Consider the following 23106-nt stretch of genomic DNA (forward strand, 5'->3'; position numbering starts at 1 on the left):
CTAAGGTAAAAAGAATCTGTGTGATAGCATAACCACACAGAGAGCATCATGAGAACTGAGTACCCCAGTGACAGAGATGATTTCTGGGTTATCAGTGCATAATATAACTGAAATATGGGAACATGAGTGAATTATAAATAAAATCAGGTCATTAACCCAGGAGCCAACATATGGCCATAAAGAGTGCAATACTTATTGCAGGAAATTAATTTTGCTTTTTATGGCACCAACCTTTTAAATATTCTCAACCCATAACTTATATTATCCATATCCAAAAAAGCTATGTTGAAGGTTGTCTAAAGACTGCAACTGTGTGTTTTTGCAAGGAAAATATATTATTGTTTTTATTGATTTTTATTATAATGATTTCATTGAAACAGTAATATTTGACATCTCAATGCAGAAAGGGAAAGGGATAGATTTTTATATTTAAGTATTCTAAATGCAAGGCTTGTGATGCCACATAAATAGAATATGCTCTCATGTTAAAAGGTGCAACAGGATTATATGAAAATCAGAAGAAAGAATAATCTATTCAGGTAATGGATATCCACAGCTAGCTCCTCAGCTAAACATAAAGACTTTCTCCTTTATATATGTGTTTTCCAAGTTTCTTCTAAATCAACTTCTCTGTTTGTTTGTTTTTAAAGATAACCTTTTATGATTATGAAGGTAGAACATACTCCTGGTAAAGAATTGGAAGAAAAGTACCAAATATATATATGTGTGTGTGTGTGTGTGTGTGTGTGTGTGTGTGTATACATATATATAATATATCCTATTTTGTGTACATTTTAACTCCAATGACCCTGTCCCTCGGTTTAGTAAAAAAGTATGGGGAAAGGGGAGTATGAGAATAGTGCGATGACATGAAAATACTCAGGTAAGTGGGTCACATTGCAAACCTATATGGAAAAACATGTCTCCATGAATTAGCGCATAATATTTATTTGCTCTGCCAGTTCTAAAGCTGATGCAAACTTCTCCAATGACATATGATTCTTAACATGGTCACCAGGTGAGGCTCTTTGTACACGGATTGGGTGTGTTTGGTGCCAAAACTGTTTTTACTGACCTTCACACATTAAGCTGTGCCTTCACTTGGGGTTTCTCTCATTTGACATTTTCCCTCTGGAATCTCCTTGCCCTCTTTGTCTACCTGGCAAATACTTCCCATCTTTGAAATCTCAGTGTGAAGTGCAACTGTTTCCAGGACGTCTTCCTGACTCTCCTCAGGTAGAACTGACTCCTCTCTCCACTCTGGCTCCATCTTTGCACTCAGCATCTGTAACAATTCGTCCCATACACGTAGGCAGTGATCTTCCCCTCTACTCTGAGCTGCTTGAGGGGAGAGTCATGTTTTAATGTCTGCATACTGGGTCAAGTATAGTGCTCAACAGACTTGCTAATTGACTGACTGACTGACTAAATGAATGAATGAAGGTTGGTCATGTAAACTACAATATATGCTTTTATGAAAAGTATCTTTTTATCAGTATATTAACCAAAGGGAACCTGTTTTCCAAATATCAGAAGCAATAATTCATAGGCAACTCGGGTTATTTAAGAATAGTATTTATGACTGCATAGGAGAAAAGGACTGTGCTGAGCGCAAAGGGAATGAGGATAGTTGTGTTCCAGAATTGCTCTGGGGACAATAGAATGGACATTCTTCTCCAGTGTAGCCAAGCTCTTCTAGGTCGTGGAGAGGTGTAATCAAGAGGTCTTCAGCAGATGTGGAATCGAGGCCTGGAACTGCTTCCTGTTAGCTTACGAATTCACTTGGTGAATTCATGAACCTCCTTAGGGTTGAGTTTATTGATCAGTAAAGTGTGCTTATTAGATTATGCCATCTTTAAGGTTACTTCTTGTTCTGACTTTCTAAAGATAGGCGATAATGATATAATGTAACAAATTAAGATTTCAGTTCAAATCCATAAATAGTTAGAATTGAGGAATAAAATGTGAGTCTGGTGCACATATTAGTATTTTTTCCTATTTATTGAGATTAACCAAAATCAGGGGATCTGAATACCTCCCCCCCGCCACCCCCCCCCCCCACACACACACACACACACAAGCCTCTTCCCCTTGGGCCCTTTTTATTGCTTCAAGAGTAAGAGTACCTTCTTTCAGAGATGGTATTGGGTATTGTTTCCACATCCTTTGAAAAGTTACAGTGTTGCTGGGGAAATGGGACCCAGGGTAGGTATATTTTACTGTTGGGTAAAGAATTAAATAGATCAAACGTCTAGAACCTGAGGCTATTCTTTTTTATTCTCTTCCTCCCTTCCACAAACACTAACTGAATACCTATGGTGTGTCAGCATATGCCGGGCCCAGGGGTGGCTGGGAGTTTTTAGGAGCCAAAACAGATCATCCCAGGAGAGCTTGAGAAGCTGGGAGTAAGTGAGCATGAATTATGGAGAGATGGTAGAATGTCCCTCTGAAGGGCAAGTAGAGGAGCACTTCACAGTCAGGGTCTGGAAGTCAGGACACCTGGTTTATCTCTGCCTAAGGGGGCCTGAAAAGTAAAAAGGACCATTTGCATATCTGCTCTGACTCTTATAGAAGGACAACAAGGACTAAACTTTAAACTTTATAGTATAAAGATAACGATATGTTAAAGCCCTTTCTTCTGTTTGCAGTCAAGAGTCTCTGATATAAATTACCTATGAGACTTGTCCTGTTAGAATTAAATCCCTTGAGCAGATCATGAAGCCCATGTTATGGAGAGATGAACATAGGCTACGAGTGTGGCCAGAGCTACCCTTTCGTTCGCCCAGCTGACTGCACCAATTAGGTGTCTGGGGAAAAATAATTCTGTTTGGACAGTTTATTCCTGCCCATTGGAAGAGACCTGTGTACTGAAATATCGTGGTGTTCCAAGTTTATATATCTATATAGGTATACTATATAAATATATCTGTATCTACCTGCAAAATAGAATACCTGCTATTCTTGAATCACAGACAGAGATTTTTTTCAACCTGGAAATCACTTCAAATCCCTGGAGGGACCCAGAGGAAGGAAAAGTAAGTGACAATATAAAAGGACAAGAGGGCAAAGGAGAGAGCAAAGGGACGAAGAGACCAGGGCCCGAAAGTTTTGTTTATGTAAAACTCTCCATGGTGTTTCACCAGAAATTATTCTTTTTTCTGACATTCCTCCTCTTTCTGTTCACATCAAACTGTGAAAAATATTTTTGACTCCTTTAAAAATCATTGACGTGAATGACATCTTTCGTTTATAGTTAGTTAGTGTTCAATCTATATTTAAGGCAAATACTTACTTACAGAGCTAGTCTACATTTCAAAAAGAAAACAGCAATTATCTACTGCCCCTACTGTTACATAAGAATGAAAATGGAATGGGGGGAAAAAAAGGATTTTCAGAATCTATTTCCCTCATTTGGTGATAGCCTGAGGCACCAAATCTCAGCTTGTGGAGCATCACCAGCCTAGCTTTAGTTTTAGTCAGCTCAATTCTATGGCTCTAAATTTCATGAAAAGCATGTTATAAACTCAAATTCTCCATGGATGTATGTGGGTCTCAGAAAATGCATACTCATGACCCCCAGGGGAGCAAATGTTTCCACTACTACTGAGAATTGCTATACATTTCTTTCTGAGAGATGCAATAAGTAAAGTCAAGAAATTTAGTTAAAAGGGTGATATCAGAGACACCCGCCAATAATAAGACATTATCCTGAGCAGGGAGTAATGCAATGGGAATACAGAGGCAGGCAGTCATCAGAGATTCAACCAAGTAAGCAGTTGGTGTTAAAAAATATCTATGTATATATAAAAGCCTAAGCGACCGTTACAACCAGTCAACTGGTTGCTATGACGCACACTGACCATCTGGGGGCAGATGCTTAATGCAGGAGCTGCCCCCTTGGTGGTCAGTGTGCTCCCATAGTCAACCTCCCATGGCCGGCCAACCGCCTGTGGTCCCTCACCCCAGCTGGCTGGACCTGATCAGCCCCTATTGGGACTGGGCGAGACAGCCCCGAATGCTGGCCAGGCTGAGGGACCCCACCCATGCATGAATTTGTGCACTGAGCCTCTAGTATGTGTGTGTGTGTTTGCAGGAAGCAGGACTCTTAATTTAAAAACATTCTGAAGCAATTATCCTGTCATGGTAGTGGGTTTGGGTGAGTGATTGTCAAATGCTAGGGTAAGGCTCTATTTCTATGTGCTTTTGATATCGGGGAGGTATGGAAGACTGCATAGTAGCTCCCAAAGGTGTCCAAGTCCTAATCCATGCAGCCTATGAATATGTTAGTTGACATGATGAATGATATTTTGCATATGTAATTAAATTAGAGACTTTGAGATAGAGAGATTATTCTAAATTATCTGGGTGGACCCAGTGTAATTACTAGGATTCATATTAGAGGGAAGCAGGAGGATCAGAATTAGTAGTTAAGAGATGTGACAACAGAAGCAAGAATTTGGAAGGATGCAAGGAAAAGACCATGAGCCATGGGATAAAGTTGGCCTTTAGAAGAAAAAACAAACAAACAAAAAAACAAGCTTATTCTTTCTTCAGAGCTTTCAGAAGGAACCAACTCCACAGATATCTTGACAAAACCTAGTGAAACTTACTAGGGACTTTCTACCTTCAGAACTTTGAGAGAATAAATATATTGTTTTAAGCAACTACTTTTGTAGTAATTTATTACAGAAACATGGGAAGCATGTTGTAGGTTCCTGGGACTCAGGGGAATAATTAAGGGTCAAATTTTCAGTTCTTACCTAAAAAGTAGGGATTAGACTCAGGAATCAATCTATAATAATAAAAGCATAATATGTTAATTAGACCGGACAACCGAATGGCCTTCCAGACATCATTCTGGATGTCCTTCCTGACAAAGTGGGGGCCAAGGCAGAGGCGTTTAGGGGCTATCAGGCAGGCAGAGGGGTTAGGGGTGATCAGGCAGGCAGGCGAGCAGTTAGGGGTGATCAGGCAGGCAGGCGAGTGGTTAGGGGCAATCAGGCAGGCAGGCAGAGTGGTTAAGGGCAATTAGGCAGGCAGACTGAGTGGTTAGGGGCAATCAGGCAGGCAGGCAGGTGAGTGGTTAGGAGCCAGCGGTCCTGGATTGCAAAAGGGTGCAGGCCGGGCTGAGGGACCCCCCCACCCCCACCCCTTCCATGCACGAATTTCGTGCATCAGGCCTCTAGTTTATAATAATAACATTTCTTAAGTACAAGCACTTTGGAAATTACTTTCATATACATCTTTTAGAAGTAGATTACATGATCTGAAATAAATAAATAACAACTTTTCCAGAACCCTAAGATTTAAGGTACTTAGCTATATTTCCTAAACTCTGAACCCTAAGACAAGGATTGGTCCCAGAGTTTAGAAGGAAGTAACCTCTGAGTTGTAAAGAGTTTTTGGAGGTGTGTAGAATATAGTGTTTCCTGATGGACTTCCAGGTCATATACTTTAATTAAGAAATGTTATTATAAATTGAGGTCACATTTATGAGCCGAGTTCCTACTTAGTACATTAGAACTGAAAAATCTTAAATTACTTCAGTGAGTCCTAGGAACCTACACTCTCAGGTGGTAATGAAAATAGTTTTCTAAAAGTCTTGAGTTGGGAATCTGTCTAAGAGACTTGAATTGCAAGTTGTTTTTCTTTGGAAATCACTGATGTTTCACAATTATCTTTCAGGAATTTAGTTAAGTTTTATGTTGCATGCATGTGTGTATGTAAGTGTATGTATGCATGTGTGTGCAGATGCATATGTTTATATACATGTTTAACCCATATATACAAAGAACATAATCAATTAATTGTTATAAAAGTGGTCATTCTAGTAATCATTAAATAGAAATTGGTCACAATGTTAAATACTGATAAAATTATATCATATATGCACACAGAATCTTTGAATGGAGACTATAAATGAAAATTTTCAAAAAAATCTTTTTAGAAATTAAATTTTTTATTGAGATATTTAATAGTCTTTTTAAACAGCCAATTCACTGATATATCATTAAAATTGATGTTATCATCTCTCACTACTGATATAGAATAAGGAAATATAAGTCAATATTCATAGTTCTGAAATGAATGTTGTACACATTTTGGGTTCATTTTAAAATAGAAGGCTGGAAGCCACTGAGAATATTTTTCCAACATATTAGTTAGATTTAAAAAATACACTAGATATGTAAAGCTAAGCCATCTGCTATTATCAATCTGGTATTGCTTCTATCAGGAAGAATGTTCACAAGTTTTTGGTACCAATAGTTTTCACTTTTTCTTTATTGAATCAAAATATTAAGCAACAATAAATTCCTTCCAGGTTTTTTTTTTTTAATATATTTTTATTGATTTCAGAGATGAAGGGAGGAGGAAAGAGAGTTAGAAACATCAGTTATAAGAGAGAATCATTGACTCACTGACTCCTGCATGTCCCCTATCGGGGATCGAACCTGCAAATCTGGGCATGTGCCCTGACCAGGAATCGAACTATGACCTCCTGGTTCATAGGTCAATTGGTTCATAGGTCAATCCTCAACCTCTGAGTCACATCGGCCCGGTAAAGTTTTTTTTTTTAATAAATTGAAATCTGCTGCCTACTAGAAATAAATATATTCATCAAAATTATTTAACAAAACTGTTATAACATTTTGCAATCACTTCCTAAAAAATCTAATTTAAAATATTTTAACATTTATTTAGATTATCCTTTGTATCTAAAGATCACTAATACTGTCACGGAAAATTATAAAATATGAATTTGAATTATAATGAGTAGAGACACAGTCAGTCTTAATTAACTAGCTGAAATTTTGTCCAAGTACAACTTAACATTTCTTTTTTATGTTCTCCCAAATGAGTGAAAAATGTAAAGGACATCAGTATTTCCTTCATTCTCAGATTATCTCGTCTACTTTCAAGTAGAACTTATTTATCCAGAATAAAGGTTAAAAACACAAATGCCAATATATCCTAAAAAGCCCACTCTAGCTCACACCAAATTAGTCTATAATAACCTTGTTGTGGCCGGAACCGGTTTGGCTCAGTGGATAGAGCGTCGGCCTGCGGACTGAAAGGTCCCAGGTTCGATTCCGGTCAAGGGCATGTACCTGGGTTGCGGGCACATCTCCAGTAGGAGGTGTGCAGGAGGCAGCTGATCGATGTTTCTCTCTCATCGATGTTTCTAACTCTCTATCTCTCTCCCTTCCTCTCTGTAAAAAATCAATAAAATATATTTTTTAAAAAAAATAACCTTGTTGTGTAAAAAAATGTTGGATGCTGAGATTTTATCCTTAATTTAGGAGATGTTTAAAATGTTCAAAAGTGATATACAAAGGAGACCATGTGACAAAAGTGGGCTGAGTCACTCACTGTATGGAGATAATCAAGTAAGTAGACAGGGAGCATTTGAGGAATATTTGCTTCTACCCTGTGTATCTCTCCAATTTAGAACCACTTTGAGATAAAGAAATTAAAATGATAACAGCAAGAAAACTAAAGATGTTTTACAACTCAGATGCTCTGAGGCACTGAAAGTATTTTTTAACCAAAAGATTTGTAATGTCTAAGCAAAATATAGTAAAACAGACTTAATAAGAGTACAACTCACATTTATAGACTTATAAAATCCCATTAGATGAAATTTCATTACTTCTAAAATGCAAAAACACCTCTGAAATCGATATAAAACTTATAATTTATGGTATGATGTAATTTAATAACATGGGTGTTTTTTTCTTATCTTACCTAAAATAATGATGCATCTTAAATGATTTCTTAGATTTGAGGAATTTGGTTAAGATCAAATAAATGGCTATGGCAATGGCAGAAATAAAAGAAAAAATAGGTTGTTTGTTAAAAATAAGAAGTGATATAATTTAATATAAACACCAATGTCACAAAATATGTTCTTTGTACATTTTTTTTATTTGAAGTTGAAATAAACACAAAATTATAGAAACTTTATCTATTTGGAACTTAAGCAATCTATATAACAAAATCCACTGAAGCATAACAAAAACTCAGAAGACAATGGGGAAAAGGCTTTTTAAATAATTTAACCAATATCAATAAGACTGTATTTGTTTACATACTCTCTTCCCTTAAACTTTATTTACTTTTATATTTACAGATAATTCTAATAAATATGTTCATCTAGTTTCCAATTTATGATGAATTCATGATGGATTCAATGTAACAAATTTAAAAAGGGGCATATTGTCAACTGGCAACCGAAAGCAAGGGAGAAAATAAGGTGCAGGGAGATGAGTCACAAAGATCAGTAGTATAGTCCTGTCCAGATCAGGTGGAATCAGTCTCCCATCCTCAATAAGCCCCTAGCACAGTGATTTTCAAACAGTGTGCTGCAAGAATTTTTAAAACATGCAATACCTGACTATTTAGTCAGGGGCACTGACCTCTTTTCCCTTAGATTGTAAAAAAAAAAGAAAAAGAAAGAAAGAAATGACAACAGCCAACACAAGAATAACCATTTGGTGTGAATGAATCAAAATTATACCTTTTTTTTGTCAAATCGGCAAAAAATATATATTTTGGTGAACTGCAGAATTTTATTAACTAGTTTATATGTTCCATTAGATGAGAAAGGATGAAAATCGCTGCCTTAGTTATCACTGTTGGAATTCAGAACTCAAACTGCATGCCATGTTAGGTTGAGCCCAAGTTCATCAAGCAAAGGCTAAGTAAGGTACTCTCTGTATATCCTATTCATGGGGTTGAGATTGTGTGTAATCCACACAGAATTTTAGATGTCTTGGTGCTTAAAGAGTTTGAGCATCAGAGGGTAATTCATCTTTGAAAGACATCACTAAGCAGGATTTTCTGTTCCTCTTATTTGGTATTAATGTCTGTATATATATGTATCCAACTTATTAATGCTTTCAATAAACAAATATTTTATTGAGCACTTACTCTGCCTAGCACCATGTTAAGCACTGGGTATGTGGCAGAAGACAAATGAGAAAAAATATGTTTTCTCAGAGGCTTATATTTTAAGAGCAAGATAATCCAAATAAATAAAGGAAATGCACAGAATTTTAAATAGTTGGAAGTGCTAAGTAGAACCAGAAAGCAGGGAAGGAAGAAGGGATTGACTGTGTTTGGAGGTTGCAATTTTAAATAGATTTGTTAGAGAAGATCTCACCTGAGATGATAATATGTAAGCAAAGGACTGAAAGAGGTGAGAATCTCATAGAAGATCAAGTATAAATATCCTGCCATAGGAGCATGCCCGATGGTTTGAGGAATAGCAACTGGTGAATGAAAAGAAAAAACTAGAGCCCAGCCATTATAGCTCAATGGTTGAGCATCGACCAATGGTCAGTTCCCCATCAGGGCACATACCCTGGTGGGCTCGATCCCCAGTAGGGGGAATGCAGGAAACAGCCGATCAATGATTCTCTTTCATCATTGATGTTTCCATCTCTCTCTTCCTTTTTCTTTCTCTCTGAAATCAATAAAAAAATACTTTAAAAAAAGAAAAGAAAGAAGTAGAGCTATCAGATACCAAATGAAGGCACATGTGAAATGCAAATTATTCTGGGCACTAGAGACCTGGTGCATGGACTCGTGCACTGGTGGGGTCCCTTGGCCTGGCCTGCACCCTCTTGCAATCTGGGACTCCTCAGGGGATGTTGGACTGCTGGTTTCGGCCGATCCCCACAGGCCAGGCCGAGGGACCCCTCCCCCCCCCCCATGCACAAATTCGTGCACCGGGCCTCTAGTATGCATATAAGATCTTTGGTTAATCTCTTCCCACCCTTCCCCCTCCCCCCTTCCCTCTAAGATTCACCAGTCTGTTTCATGTTTCCATGCCTGTGCATTGAGCGTCTGCCCCCTGGTGGTCAGTGTGCATCATAGCTACCAGTCGAATGGTCTAACGGTTGCTTAGACTTATATATATAGAGAGAGAGACTATAGGTACTGTGAGGTTTTAGGTTTCTATTGAGGTATAGGATTTTGAGCAGTAGTGTGATCTATTTTATATCTTCATCATGTTAGCCACAGAACTGAGGGCATATCAAAGAAAAGCAAGGTTGGATCCAAAGAGACCAATCAGGAGCTCTTGTGATAGTCCATACGATGATGGTTGGCAGAAGTGGAGATAGTGAGAAGTAATCATATTTTAAAGGCAGAGTGCATAGATTTTGCTGAGGAATTACATATGGGCTATTAAAGAAAGAAAAGAGATTAGTACCTTGTCAAAATTTTGGGCCTGAGGAACAAGAAGATGGGAGTTGTCATTACAGAGATGGGAGGATTAAAGAAGACCAGGTGTGAGAAAGAAGAAGGAGAATTCAATCTTGGCTATGTGAGTCATGGGATCCTCACTAGACATCTTCACAGAGATGTCAGTGAAGGACTTGGGGTTGAGATCAATGCAGAGTTAAGTGATTACCAGTAGCTATTATCTACTGAATTAGCACTTTGTGGCGGGCACCGCTTTAAGTGTTTTACATATGTGTTCTCATTTAATCCTCATAATAGCCTTAAATTATTATGGCAGTTTTACAGGAGAGGAAATTGAGACCTAGGCTTAAATGAATTGCTCAAAGACACACAGTTAAGGTTATGTTTACCTTACTCCAGTTTTTATCAAGTTTTATATTACCAAGAGGGATATGGATAAGAAGCAATAAAAATGTCCAGGCATAGGGAACAACATATGCAAAGTAGAGGGGCCATAGGGAGCATGACATCTTCAGGAGACCTGAAAGCACAGAGACTCAGTCAAATAATCAGCTTCCAGCGAACTCATGCTCTTGTGGTACATTACAGTTTGGACCTGTTTTCTCATATTAATCTCTGTAAGGAAGGAAACTGTTTTTATTATCAGTATTCAATGAATAGGGAAGTAGACTTACAGAATGGAGTTCACAAATTTAGTGAATGATAAACTAAGGTTTGAACTTGGACTCTTTAGCCAAAATGTAAAATAATTTTTATGTTTCTGATTGTTTAAAGTCTTACCATGTACCCATTTAGGAGGTGAGAAAATATACATGAGAATACATATATTTTGATATTGAAAATTGGAAAAAAATTACAAGATAGAAATGAGTGATCTGGAAGATAATAAAAATAATAGCTGTCATTTTGGAGCACTTGGGATGTGCCAAACACTGAACTGGGATCTCTACATTCATTTACTAAATTTGATCTCACAAAAGTTGGAAAGGAGATTCTATTAGGATCTTAATTTTAGAATGAAGGCATTGACGCTGAGAGAGAATAAAGCAACTTGCTATAGTTGCTTCATCATACAGCCAGGAGGTAGCAGAGTCAAGACATGAACCAAGGCTGTCCGAAATCTGAGTTCAGACTCCTAACGGGCTGGTCAGCAGCCACTCTCCCTGGGTAGTACTTCATTTTTGTTGTTGTTTTTATCAAGTCAGCAGTGCAATTAACAACCGCAAGGAGCTTCTCACGAGTGAGGAATTTGTGTTCAGGGTGGATTTGTGTTCATCCACCCTGAACGGCTTTTCACTCTAGTTTTGCACAGGCTTTTATCACAGCTTAAGACAGCAGATGGCTCTCTTGCGTTTTCTTTCTATTACCTCTATCTGTAAACAACTCAACAGTGTTGTGGGAAGGTAAAAGGGAAACGCAGAGATTAAGCTAAAAAAAAAAAAAAAAAGAAAAAAGAAAAAAAAAGACCTTGATTATCCCATGCTGCCCCCACTCCAAGCTCCTTTAACAACAGGAAATCACATAAAATAGAAACGACTGCTCTAAGCTTGTGAAATTCACCGTCTGAATAGAAGCCCTGAGACTGAGGAGTCCGCTGTTTTAGGCGCTGCACCAGGTGGTCGGAATGCATCAGGAAAGAAAGAGTATTTCTCCGTTATCAAAAAGCTGAAAGGCTTTGTGCTCCAAGGTGTGTGTTATTAATGTCAGTTAAACTGTGGGGATTAATTTCCTTTCCATCTCAGGGGTGGGGGTGGGGAGGGGGGTGGGGAAGAAAAATGGCAGAAAGCGCTCTTTAGGGAGGACAATATCAGAGACTGAGGACAAAGCTCCTACTCTGGGGGGAACTTGCTTCTGCTTTGAGAGCTGTGGCTGAGGCGGGATCCCTGTCCGTGGTGCTGAATCAGAGCCTCGTCTGTAGGTTGCTGGGACAGTAAAGGAGCCCAAATCCCGATTGGGGAAAAGACTGCAATGTAAGAAAATGCCTGGAAATAAAATAATTAAAACAGCTATAATAGTACGAAGCTTAATCTAACTCTGTTCAATTAATATAATAGCCACATATAAAGACAAAAAAGAAAAACCTTGCAAAGCAGACTGGGATATATTGATTGAGGGAGTTGTACTATATTTAACAGGCCAATATGCTTAACATTTTGCTTATTAGAAAAACCCACCAGTGGCTTTAGGTAAATATGTTTGCTTTAATTGTAAAGTCATTTGAGTATTCCAAGCCATAACATCCTAAATGTCCAAATGGCCTGTCTTCAATAATGGAAGGCAGGAGTAGCTACTCTTCATGTTCAGTTTGGACTTATTTTAGTGGATTTTTAAAAAGACATACTTTGGTAGCCTTTTATTAGATGTATCCATCTCTGCAGATGGCTTTCCTTTTTAAGCAGGGGCATGACCATACAACTTTAATACATAATTAGTAAAAATGTAAGAACAAAGATATGTAAAACAGAAAATAAAGTGATAGAGATAGAGCAAAATAGCTAATACATCCCTTTCCCTCATTTTTACTATCTCATGGTGATTAGGGATTATAAATTACTGGCAAAATTACTCTTTCTTTCTTCTTTCTTTCTTCCTTTCTTCCTTTCTTTCTTTCTTTCTTTCTTTCTTTCTTTCTTTCTTTCTTTCTTTCTTCTTCTTCTTCTTCTTCTTCTTCTTCTTCTTCTTCTTCTTTTTGGTTAATCCACGCTGAGGATATTTTTTTCATTGATTTTTGGAGTATGGAAGGGGGGGAGGGAGGGAGAGAGAGAGAGAGAGAGAGAGAGAGAGAGAGAGAGAGAGAGAGAGAGAGAGAGAGAGAGAGAGAGAGAAAAGAGAGCCATCCATGGATTGCCTTCCGCAGGCACCCTGACCAGGACCAGAGGTGGAACCTGAAACCCAGGTATTGTCCTTGATGGGATATTGATCCTATGCCCCTTTTGGTGCTTAGGCCTATCCTCTATCCACTTAGCCACACAGGCCAGAGCCCTATTCCTTTTAATATTGTGGTTATTTTGTAGATATAACATAACAAGATAGGGAAAATAAGCTAACAGAGTATGTTCTTTAATGTTAAATATGATATACACTGTCCTGACTGCTTTGGACCCAAATCTACATGTACTCCCTTTTCATTAAATTATCTTCCCCAAAGGAGACTTGTTAGCAACAATGGAGTGAATAGAACAAATACCAGCTCAGCAGTAATTGCTTGCATGGAGAGAATGTGGGAAAGTTCTGTAGAGCAGAAGGTGTCTAGCCTCTCTGTAATCAGCTGTTGGCTGAATTTCTTTCATTGGCCTGGTTGCAAGTCCTTGTAGTACTTTGCTGCTTATTCCTGAAACAAAGAGAAAGTGTGTGTTGGTTCAAAACTGCTCCCTGGGTTGCTTTTAGATGGTGCCTCTTCACTCCAGCTCTAAAGCAGTTACCAGAGAATTGATTGCTACAAGTCTCTCATTACCAAATGAGTCTTCTTTCCTCCATTCTTCACTCTGGACTGTGAGAAGTCTAGTTTGGCATTTCTTTTCTCTATCTCCCTGTAATGATAAGCAAAGCAGCTAAGAGGGAAGAGGAAAAGGTAAGAAGCCACACTAGCAACAGCTACACTAGGTCTGTCACTCAGAGTGTATCCTAGAAACCATGGATCTGTATCATCCAGGCGTGAAGTGTTTTCTTTTTTCTTTTTTCCCCTCGAACCTCCTTTCCTAGGGTGCCTTCCACTTGATCCCTTCCTCGAGGGCCTTCAAATTTTCAGTTATCCAAGACCGAACACTGTCAGGGACACAGACAGGGACTGGAGGGGAAGCAGCACTGTTGTGCATGAATTTCAGACACAGTCCTTATGGCTTTGCCCGCTGACAGAGTTTCTTTACCCAGGGACACAAAGTCGGGAGCTCAGTTTGGACTGCCCTTCAGTCTGGTGGCTTTTTGTCATTGGAATACTGTGACATGCTCCCCCACCCTTAATATTTCTGTGACTTCTTCAATTTTCCTTAGGCCGTTATCCTCGCCAGCTGCTGTTTTGTAGCAACCACAGGGGGCTGTGTCTCTTCCTCTAAGTGCCAGAGAGCAAATTTGGAAAGGGGTCTTCCCAAGTCACTTTGCCACATCTTCTCACCTTCCCCTCCTCCCTCCTTTTTGCCCCGTGTTGCCTTTTCAAAATGACAAGCCTACCCTTCCTGGCAGCAGAAGGGAGAGTGCAGCAAGTTTGGGCGGACTAGGTGAAGACTGGAGGCGCCTCCCTCTTCAGGACACACTCTCCTCCCTCCCAGCCTCTCCACTTCCTCCTCCTCCTTCCCTGGGTGGGGTGGCTTTGGTGCCACAGGGATTACTGGGGAGGGCGGAAACCACCTCACCCTTCAACCGAAGCTCAGAGTTTCTGTGAACCGGGAGATCCAGCAGCCCCAGCTAGGCCACAGACGCCTCGGAAACCTATGAGTTTGATCTAAGAAAAAGCGCGGCGATATTCCTTCAGTTCCATCTGCTTTGGCTCTACCTCTTAGCCCCACATCTCTTGTAGTCCATTTGAGCTGTCTTTATCGTTAATAATATTTTTAAATAGTATTCTACATGCACACTTTTTTTTTCTTCCTGAAGAGAGGAGGGGGACGTCAGGTGGGGGTAGTGGATGGCAGTGAAGCGCTTTGATGAGCGATCTCCAAGGAGAAGATTGCTTTCTCCAGATGCTGATTTTCAAAGCACTTGACAATCACCAGCAGAACCCCAGAACGGGCGGCGGCGGCTGCGCCGGCGGCGGCACCGGACGCGGGGCAGCTCCAGCCAGAAGCTGAGTCCCACTCAACGCGCACAGATCAGACGGACTCGCCGGGTCCCGGCCGGGACCTGCCTCCATCCAGTGCCCTGGAAGAAGGCGGCGAGTCCCACCGCCTGCCGAGAAGGTGGGCAGGGCAAAAAGGCAGCGCGAGTGGCGGTGGCGGTCCCCGAGAGGGCTCCAGCGTTGTGTGGTGACCGCGGCGGCCGCAACCCCAAACCCACTCCCAGCTCCAACGCGGCCAGAAACCTGCGGACGGACCTCGGGCTCTTAGGGCTCGCCCCGCCGCGCCCAGGGCGCATCTGCGCACCTGGCCCCGCGACCGGGTGGAGAGGACCATGGGTCCCAGTCGGGACTGAGCGCCCCTACGCCGCTCCCCAACCCCTCCGGCTTCCCCCAGCCGCCTCCCCGAGGGCGAGCCGGGGTCCGCGCCGCCTCTCCCCTCTCCCGTGCCCCCAGCTCCCTTTCCCTCTGTCCTCCACCTCACCCGGACCCATCCCCGAGCCACCATGGCTGCGGCCATCGCCAGCGGCTTGATCCGCCAGAAGCGGCAGGCTCGGGAGCAGCACTGGGACCGGCCGTCTGCCAGCAGGAGGCGGAGCAGCCCCAGCAAGAACCGCGGGCTCTGCAATGGCAACCTGGTGGATATTTTTTCCAAAGTACGCATCTTCGGTCTCAAGAAGCGCAGGTTGCGGCGCCAAGGTCTGTGTGGGTCACTGTTGGGTGGTGCACCCTCGGATCTCCCCATCTCCCCGCCTGCATGGACCTCTCGGGGCTTCCCCTTTCCTCCATTAGCCTCCCAGTCTCCCCCACCTCCCCGAGTCTCCCTGACCAGCGCTCTGAGCGCCTTCTGACCACGGGAGCTGGGAACGTGCTCCCAGGCAACCTGTAGCCCCTGAAAACTCAACCCCGCCAGGAGCCGGCAAGTTGGCCCGCTGTCTCTTGAGTCTCCTTCGAGCAGGGTTCCAGAGAAAATCTCGCTACTCGGAGGGGCTTGGTTTCCCCCCGGGGATGGAGTCTGACTCCCGAACCCCGGGCAAAGATCTCTGCAACCCCTCGGGGTCGCGCTGGCTGCTTCCATTCGGATTGGAGGTGTCAGGAATTCTGTGTGTGTCTGACCTCAGTCGGTTCCCCAGGATGTCTGGAAACCTCCTTGGCTTCTAGACCGGCATGAAATGTGGTGAGCCCCACAGTGCCCTCCGCAGGGGCTGGTGTAGGAGAAGTGTGTGAAGGGTGTATGTGTGTGAACTAAGGGCTAGTTCAGTGGAGATTTAGGGAAGGCTGCCTAACCTGCGGCACTGAGCACTCCCAAGCCCCTGAGTCACATCTTCCGAGAGGGGCGCAGACTAAGGGAGAATGAGTCTTAATTAGCGGATTGGCGAAGTACACATCCCCCATATGTATCAATTTTAATTCAAGGACTTGCGAATTACGTGAGGCAAACCAAGCAGTTACTACATCACAGATGACTACTGTAGCTGCCATACTACGCCTTAAAAAAGATAGAAGGAACTAGTGCCCAGCATGACCTTCTTTTGCTACCTTTGAAATGTCAGGGTCTGAGATAGCAACTCACTGAGGAGCCAGAGCCCGGCGGCTTTTGTTCATCTATGCCTGTCTCCACATCCAGTTGCTAAGGGCGGTTGCTTTGAGAGCATGTGCGGTGTTCTGGGGGAGAAATGGGGATTGCTTGCTTTTCATAACTATGGGCTTGTCAGGAAACATCAAAGGATATATTTACGTTAATAGGAGTATATGTTTGCCCAGCACATTGTATTCTCAGTTCCCAGCTGTATTTGTTTTAAATGTCCTGTTGTTCCAAAGACAGGAGAGAGAAGCATATACTATACATGTGAATCTAGGTGAGTGTTCCACACATTTACAGATTTATGACCAAAAGTTTTAATGCTCCTTTTTTTTTAAAGGCTGAGCTAAATATTTTTCAAGGACAATACCTTATTGTTACAATAAGAAATTGGAGGTTACTTGTTCTTAGAATCAAGCTTAAAAAAATTTGAGAAATATAACAGTGGCCGTTTTAAGGGAGATAAAATTATATGAATGTAATAATTATATAAATATGACTTTTAAAAATAAAAAATTAATAAATATAATACTTTTAGATGAAGTTTTTGGGGACAATATTTTTAGAACAGTGTAGAAGCTATTAAGAAAAATGGATTTTAATTTTCCACTTTAGCTTAGAGCTTTATCTAAAAAACTTTGTATTGGAAGACCCACTTGACTATTTTAAATATTTTTGATGCATGGAGGGTCACATTATCGTGGCTTAAAGTGTTTGCTTCTCCCCTTATTTCATCAGATTATCTTTTAGAACACAGTTCTCAGCAGGTAGAGCTACAAATTTGCCATCTACTTGAAGTAAACATATTCCCTTCTAGATAAGATTATTTTAATATAAACTGATTAAAACTTACTGTGTGTTTCTTTAAATACACAACCAGTAGATTATTTTATAAATAGATACAGTAAATGTTTTGTGTCATTGGGTGATGGAGGGTTTCTTTTACACTTTAGAGTTTTAAGATGGGATTATACTTTTTTTTCTCAGATATGGAAAGACATCTGAGCTCCCCAGTAGTCTGTTTCACCATTTTAGCCATGCCTGCTTTCTTGGTATTCATGAGTTAAAAGTGATATACATGCCTCAATGATCTGTAGGAAAAATATACTTGAGGTCACTTTTGCTATCTTATTTTTTATGGGAGCATGGAAAAGAAGATAGGTAGAAGGAAGTTTTGTCAGAACCTCTTTTTTTATCTTCTTTATATTTCTTATATATAAACAAATATATCCGTTAGTGAAGAAAAATATAGTTATATCTCGAGTATTGGAAATAAATTATTTTCTTATTTTTAATTTAAGCAAAATAAATATTAAAAGTTTATAGTATGTAAATTATATATTAATATACTTATATGAATTCATATTATATATAACTATATATAATTATTTCAATGTTTTATTAAACACTCTTGGAAATATTTTTTTTCAAATTTACCTTTCCCCCCCAATACTCATTCTTTGCATAGATATCACCCAAGGAAATTTAAAAAATCTGTTTTGTAAATTTAAAGATACAATTTTTAGGTGTGACAACACTGTATATCTTCATATTTGAAAATCATTAATTTGACAAATAGTTATTGAATCTTTATAATATGTCAGGTCTGTTTCAGGTATTAATGTGTAAAATAGTGAATAGAACAGATGAAGTTCCTTCCATCATGGAGCTTACAAATATGGGGTAGAAAGTTATTGCAACTGGAAATGAAGAAACCAATAGTTCTGATTAAGTTAGGATAGGTCACACTGAGAGCTACAGGTTGAGGGCTGATCTCTGAGATGGATACAAAGATTTCAAGAGTAATGTGTGTATATGTGTGAAGACCATGATGTGGCAAAAATCCTAGCCTGTTAGGAGAAGCAAAGGAGGTGTGAAAACTAAGTACGCTTTCATCTTATATCATAGTCCATTTTGGCTGCATTTTATATTTTGTCTGAAGTTTACATTTTGACACGCAAATACAAATACATTTGACAGTTTGACTAATGGAATAAAGAATAAGTTCTTATTTTGTGGGTTTGGGAAGGGTAATATACATTTCTTAAGTATAGAGTTTTTCTTTTCTTATTTTTAATGCTCCTTTAAATAGTAGTTAAATCAATGTGAACAGTATGACATATTCACTTATGCCCTTTTGGGTGATCCTATCCCCCACTCTAATCACTTCCAACCCCTATAAAAGTGATTTTTGTACCAGTTGCATACCAGTTGTACCATTTTGTATTTTATGAAGGACAGGAATTTGCAAGGTGTCATTTTGTGGTTGTGTGGGTTCCATGACTCTATCCCACTTTTCCAGATTCATATCCCTCTATCCTTCCCCGCCCTATTTGGTCCAAGCACCATTCAGATTCCCCCAATTAGCCACATGATTGCAAATCCCTGTGCTTCTGTTCGTGCTTTATTTTGTGCATAGAATCTTCTGTCTTCCATCTTCACCTATTGAAATTATCCAGATTTCTTAAAACTTGGAGAAAATGCCATCTCCTCTGAGAAGTATTTGCTCATTGAAGATAAGTAAAAATAATACTCCTGTGGCATTTTATACCTCACTAATGCTGTTTAACCCAGCACATATTTTCATAGGTTGTAGTTAGGAGCAAGTCTATGTTGCCTGCACTTTATAGACTCTCAAATTGCCGGGGTCCAACCCCAGCAGGTCCAGGGGTTCCCAAAGGCGTAGACGGAGTCAGCGAAGAAGGAAGGACACGGAGACAGTGTTCAGTTGATCAGCAGCCTAGCCAGGATCTCCAGCCAGGATCTCCAGCCAAGTTCTGGTCTGGATCTCCAGAGAGGTTCTGCTGTTTATTGTCTTGTTACATCCGTATTTATACCAGTTGATTTTAATCCTGTCAATTTCTATTACAAAGGTTAGGGCATTTCTTATCTCCATTCCAGGGAGTAAAGATTAGGTAGCTTAAGCATGATTGTTTGTAGTTAAAGTGATTAACTACCCGCCTGGCACTTAGTTAAGGTGTTTTATTCCCTCCCTAACTTCAGGGGAAAATCCCTACCTGGGGAAACAACCTTTCTCATAGAGGTGACCTTGGTTAAAACACAGTGCCAAGAAGGTGAGCAAACATATTAAGAACAGTATGCCATATATGCCAGGTCCCTTGAAACAGCAAGGATGGACCGGCTCCCGGCATCAAATATTGATAGAGTGTCTACCATGTTCTAGACACTCATCATTGACCTTGAATTGAAGTGAATTAAGAAAGGTCAACAGGTGCAAAGCTAACAATCAAGTCCTTGAGCCACAGTGCTCTATATGGGCCATTTTAGAAATATACTTTTAAAACTTTTATATCTTTTTACTTTCCCTAAATATATACATATGTAATTTATCCCATTTTTAAAGAATTAGGAAGTGATTATATAGTTAGAAGTTATTCTAAAAAATGCAAGAATATGACCAATCTCATTTTAAGACTTAATTCATAATATATATTTAGCTATATATATGCTAAATTAGCTAAAAAAGAAGGCACAAGGCAACAAACAATAGTTTTATTATTTGAATCTTAATAAAAAATGAAACTAAAATAGAAACTGCATTCAATGATGGATAATGAAGATGTTATCCTAAACTGTTACATTTTTACTGTGAGTTTTTAAACTAAACAACAACCTTCATTACCTATAAGATAATAACCTTTCAAAATCTTCAGTACGGCTAATGCAGTTGCTTCTTGCAATCTACTTGTTTGGGCTACTGTATAGGAACCATGTATCATGTGTCATTTGTTTTCAAGTTTTTCTGTACTATAAAAAGCACAAGTGCATCACACCAATAAACACAAAACTGCTTTGCTCCAGTGTGCTAATGAAACCCATCAGCTATCCTAAAAAAAGTGGTCTTCCTTCCTATAAGGTACTGTATAAGGCAATACTTGTCCACCTCTCAGAGAATAATCAACAGCAGAGAGTCTTCAAAAAAAACACCTTTCTTTGTGCTACTGCTGCAGAGCTATTACCATGTGAAAATACCAAGACCACATGGGTATTTTGGCAGTTTAGGTAAAAATAAAATAAGATTATATTTTTCCCCAAAGGATCACGCTTCTTTTCTTTTGGAAGTGTCTAGCTTTTTAAATAAGGGCAATTTGTGGGTGTCTTCTTATATACCCTTTGATAATACCTGTTGCTAACTTTTTGATAGAGTTGTATTATTTGTTAGTAGTATTAAGGTAAGACAAAATTATAGTTTTTCTAAATTGAAATGTCCATTTTTTTTAAAAACAAGGGTATTTAGTTTAGGATTTCTAAGTGAGAGACTTTATGAGAATACTGGTAAATAAAATAATGTTAAAGATTTTTAGAGATGCTGTCCTTGCTTGCCTATGTATATTTTTTGAGGTTGACTTTTTATGATTTCCGCATTCCACATCTTCTATAGGCTTCTGAAATGGTTAATGCCACAGTGGTGCAATAACTTCAGAAGTGGTGCGATAAGTAAAATGAATCTTTAAGATAGCATAGTAGATCAGGTACATTGTTAGATTAAGTAAAATGGCTTGCTTTCGGGTTTATTAGAGTCAGAGATTGAATTGAGTTTACATATATTGAGAAAATAGTATTGTTGGCTGGTGAAGATATCCTTTGGAGTTTCTTTATATAAGATTTTAGAAGAACAAACTCCTCCAGAGCCACCCTCCTGATTACCAGTACCAGTCACAGGTTTCACTTTATATTTCAAACTAGAGGCCCGATGCACAAAATTCATGTAAGGGGCTTGGCCCTTGCAGCCTCACTGCCTCTGTGGCCCCTCGGCCCCACAGCCCCGCCCACTGGTCATTCCCAAAGGTTGTTTGGAAGGTTGTTCTGGAAGGTCGTTCCTCTGTCTGGTCTAATTAACATACTAGCTCTTTATTATATAGGATAGTGGAATTATTAGTATAGTTTTGTGTTTGGCCCCCAAATTGTTTTTTCTGTTAATTATTTTAACCCCTAGAGTGCCGGGGAGTGTGATCGTGCTCCTCCTGTCTTTCTCCAAAAGTGCTGGGAGCACTATCGGCAATTTTTTTTTCTACTAGTATTTTATAATACAATCAGCAAACAATATATGTCAAAGATGAAAACAAATGTAGTAAAGGTTTTCTTAAGTTTTTGAATATGTAACTTCATTTACTTGCGATTCATAATTTTTTTCCTAAACTGCTGTAAAATCAGCAAAAATGCCTTGGCAATTTTAGCATAGTTCCTAGGATATTGGTTGGCACTCAAAGGGTTAAATAATGCTACTATAAGAATTTTTTTTTTCCAAATACACATGAACCTCCCTCTCTTCAATGTAAAATGATGTATTCTAAATTTTATTTACTTAACTTAAAAATATTGGCAGAAACTTACAGGAAAATGTAGATGAAATATTTTTTAATCTGATTTGTTCATTTAGTTATGGAAATCTAGGTTTCTTTCTAAGTATGCTTTATATTAATTTCTCCCAAAATAGTGAGGAACTTTAGCCTTAAATGACTGTGTGTTTTGATAATACCAATTGTATATGATGTTTTACATATTATTGTTTTAGCACTTAAGAACTAAAAAAACAAAAACAAAAAATAACCCAAACAAAAATATAATGGTACACAAACACATAAGATACCATTTTAGGGGAATTGATGCAATTTAAAGTCAGTCACACTTGTTGGCATAACTAGAAAACAGCTAATTTAGAACTTTTATTTATAATGATTTCAATGTTCATTTTAAGACACTCAGATTCCATAAATATGTCACAATCTACTGTTTACTGGGAGTGAGAGGCCAGTAGTAGGGAGTGTTAGTAGAAATCTAGACACTTAACAAAAACATCTTAGGCTAATGACTACTTTGTCATTCAGGGAAAAGACTCTTTTCATAAAGCTGTATTGTCTGAAATGTGTGTGTGTGTGTAATATGTATTTCACCCTATGCTTTTATAGTTCTAGATATCAAGTTTAATAGGGATCCATATAATATAAAGATGGAGGATAGCCACTTAAAAGTCAGTGTCCCACCAGTGCTTGGCATATAATTAGCATTCCACAAGCATTTGTTGAGTTAAAGGAAAAATCCTGTATTTCCAAGGATTTACATGTAGAAATTGCAGAAGTGATAAAGAGTGACAGCTGAGATCAGTGGGCACATTGCAATGGCTATAATTGACTCAGCACTTACTAACATGTTTAACAACTAATCTATATGACACTGTATATCAGCCTCTGTTCCATTGAATATTCTTTTATCCTCACAACAAACTTATGTAGTAGATACACTATACTACCATTCATGGATACATTAAATTAATTGATGATACACTCCTATTCTCCATCCATCCATTTTATAAATGAGGAATCTGAACACGCCCCCCCCCCCCCCCAATTGAATAAATTGTTCAATTCCATAAAACCTCAGAGAGTGGGGCTGGGATTAAAACTCAGGTTGCCAGGCTGACTCCAGAGTACCAGCTCTTAACAAAAGTCACTTCTCAATTACCATATTTTTTTATCATCTCGATTAGTTGAGATTCATCACTATTTCATAGCAAAGGAAACTGAGG

At 39.3% G+C, this 23106-nt stretch overlaps 1 protein-coding gene across 2 annotated transcripts in view; it reads left to right on the forward strand.

Moving 5' to 3' along the window:
• FGF14 (fibroblast growth factor 14) overlaps window positions 1-23106 on the forward strand; it is a 564506-nt gene that overhangs the window by 368441 nt on the left and 172959 nt on the right. The window contains exon 1 of one of the 2 annotated variants that reach the window (XM_036299397.1): window positions 14953-15676. The exons of the other annotated variant lie outside the window; for it this stretch is intronic. Coding sequence (XP_036155290.1) covers window positions 15484-15676 — 193 coding nt within the window. The 5' untranslated portion in view covers window positions 14953-15483. Of the gene's footprint in view, window positions 1-14952; window positions 15677-23106 lie in introns of those variants that run through there. 2 annotated transcript variants of the gene reach the window in all.

This window comes from Myotis myotis, unplaced genomic scaffold (genome assembly GCF_014108235.1).
Source record: "Myotis myotis isolate mMyoMyo1 unplaced genomic scaffold, mMyoMyo1.p scaffold_m19_p_3, whole genome shotgun sequence".
Classification (NCBI taxonomy): Eukaryota; Metazoa; Chordata; class Mammalia; order Chiroptera; family Vespertilionidae; genus Myotis; species Myotis myotis.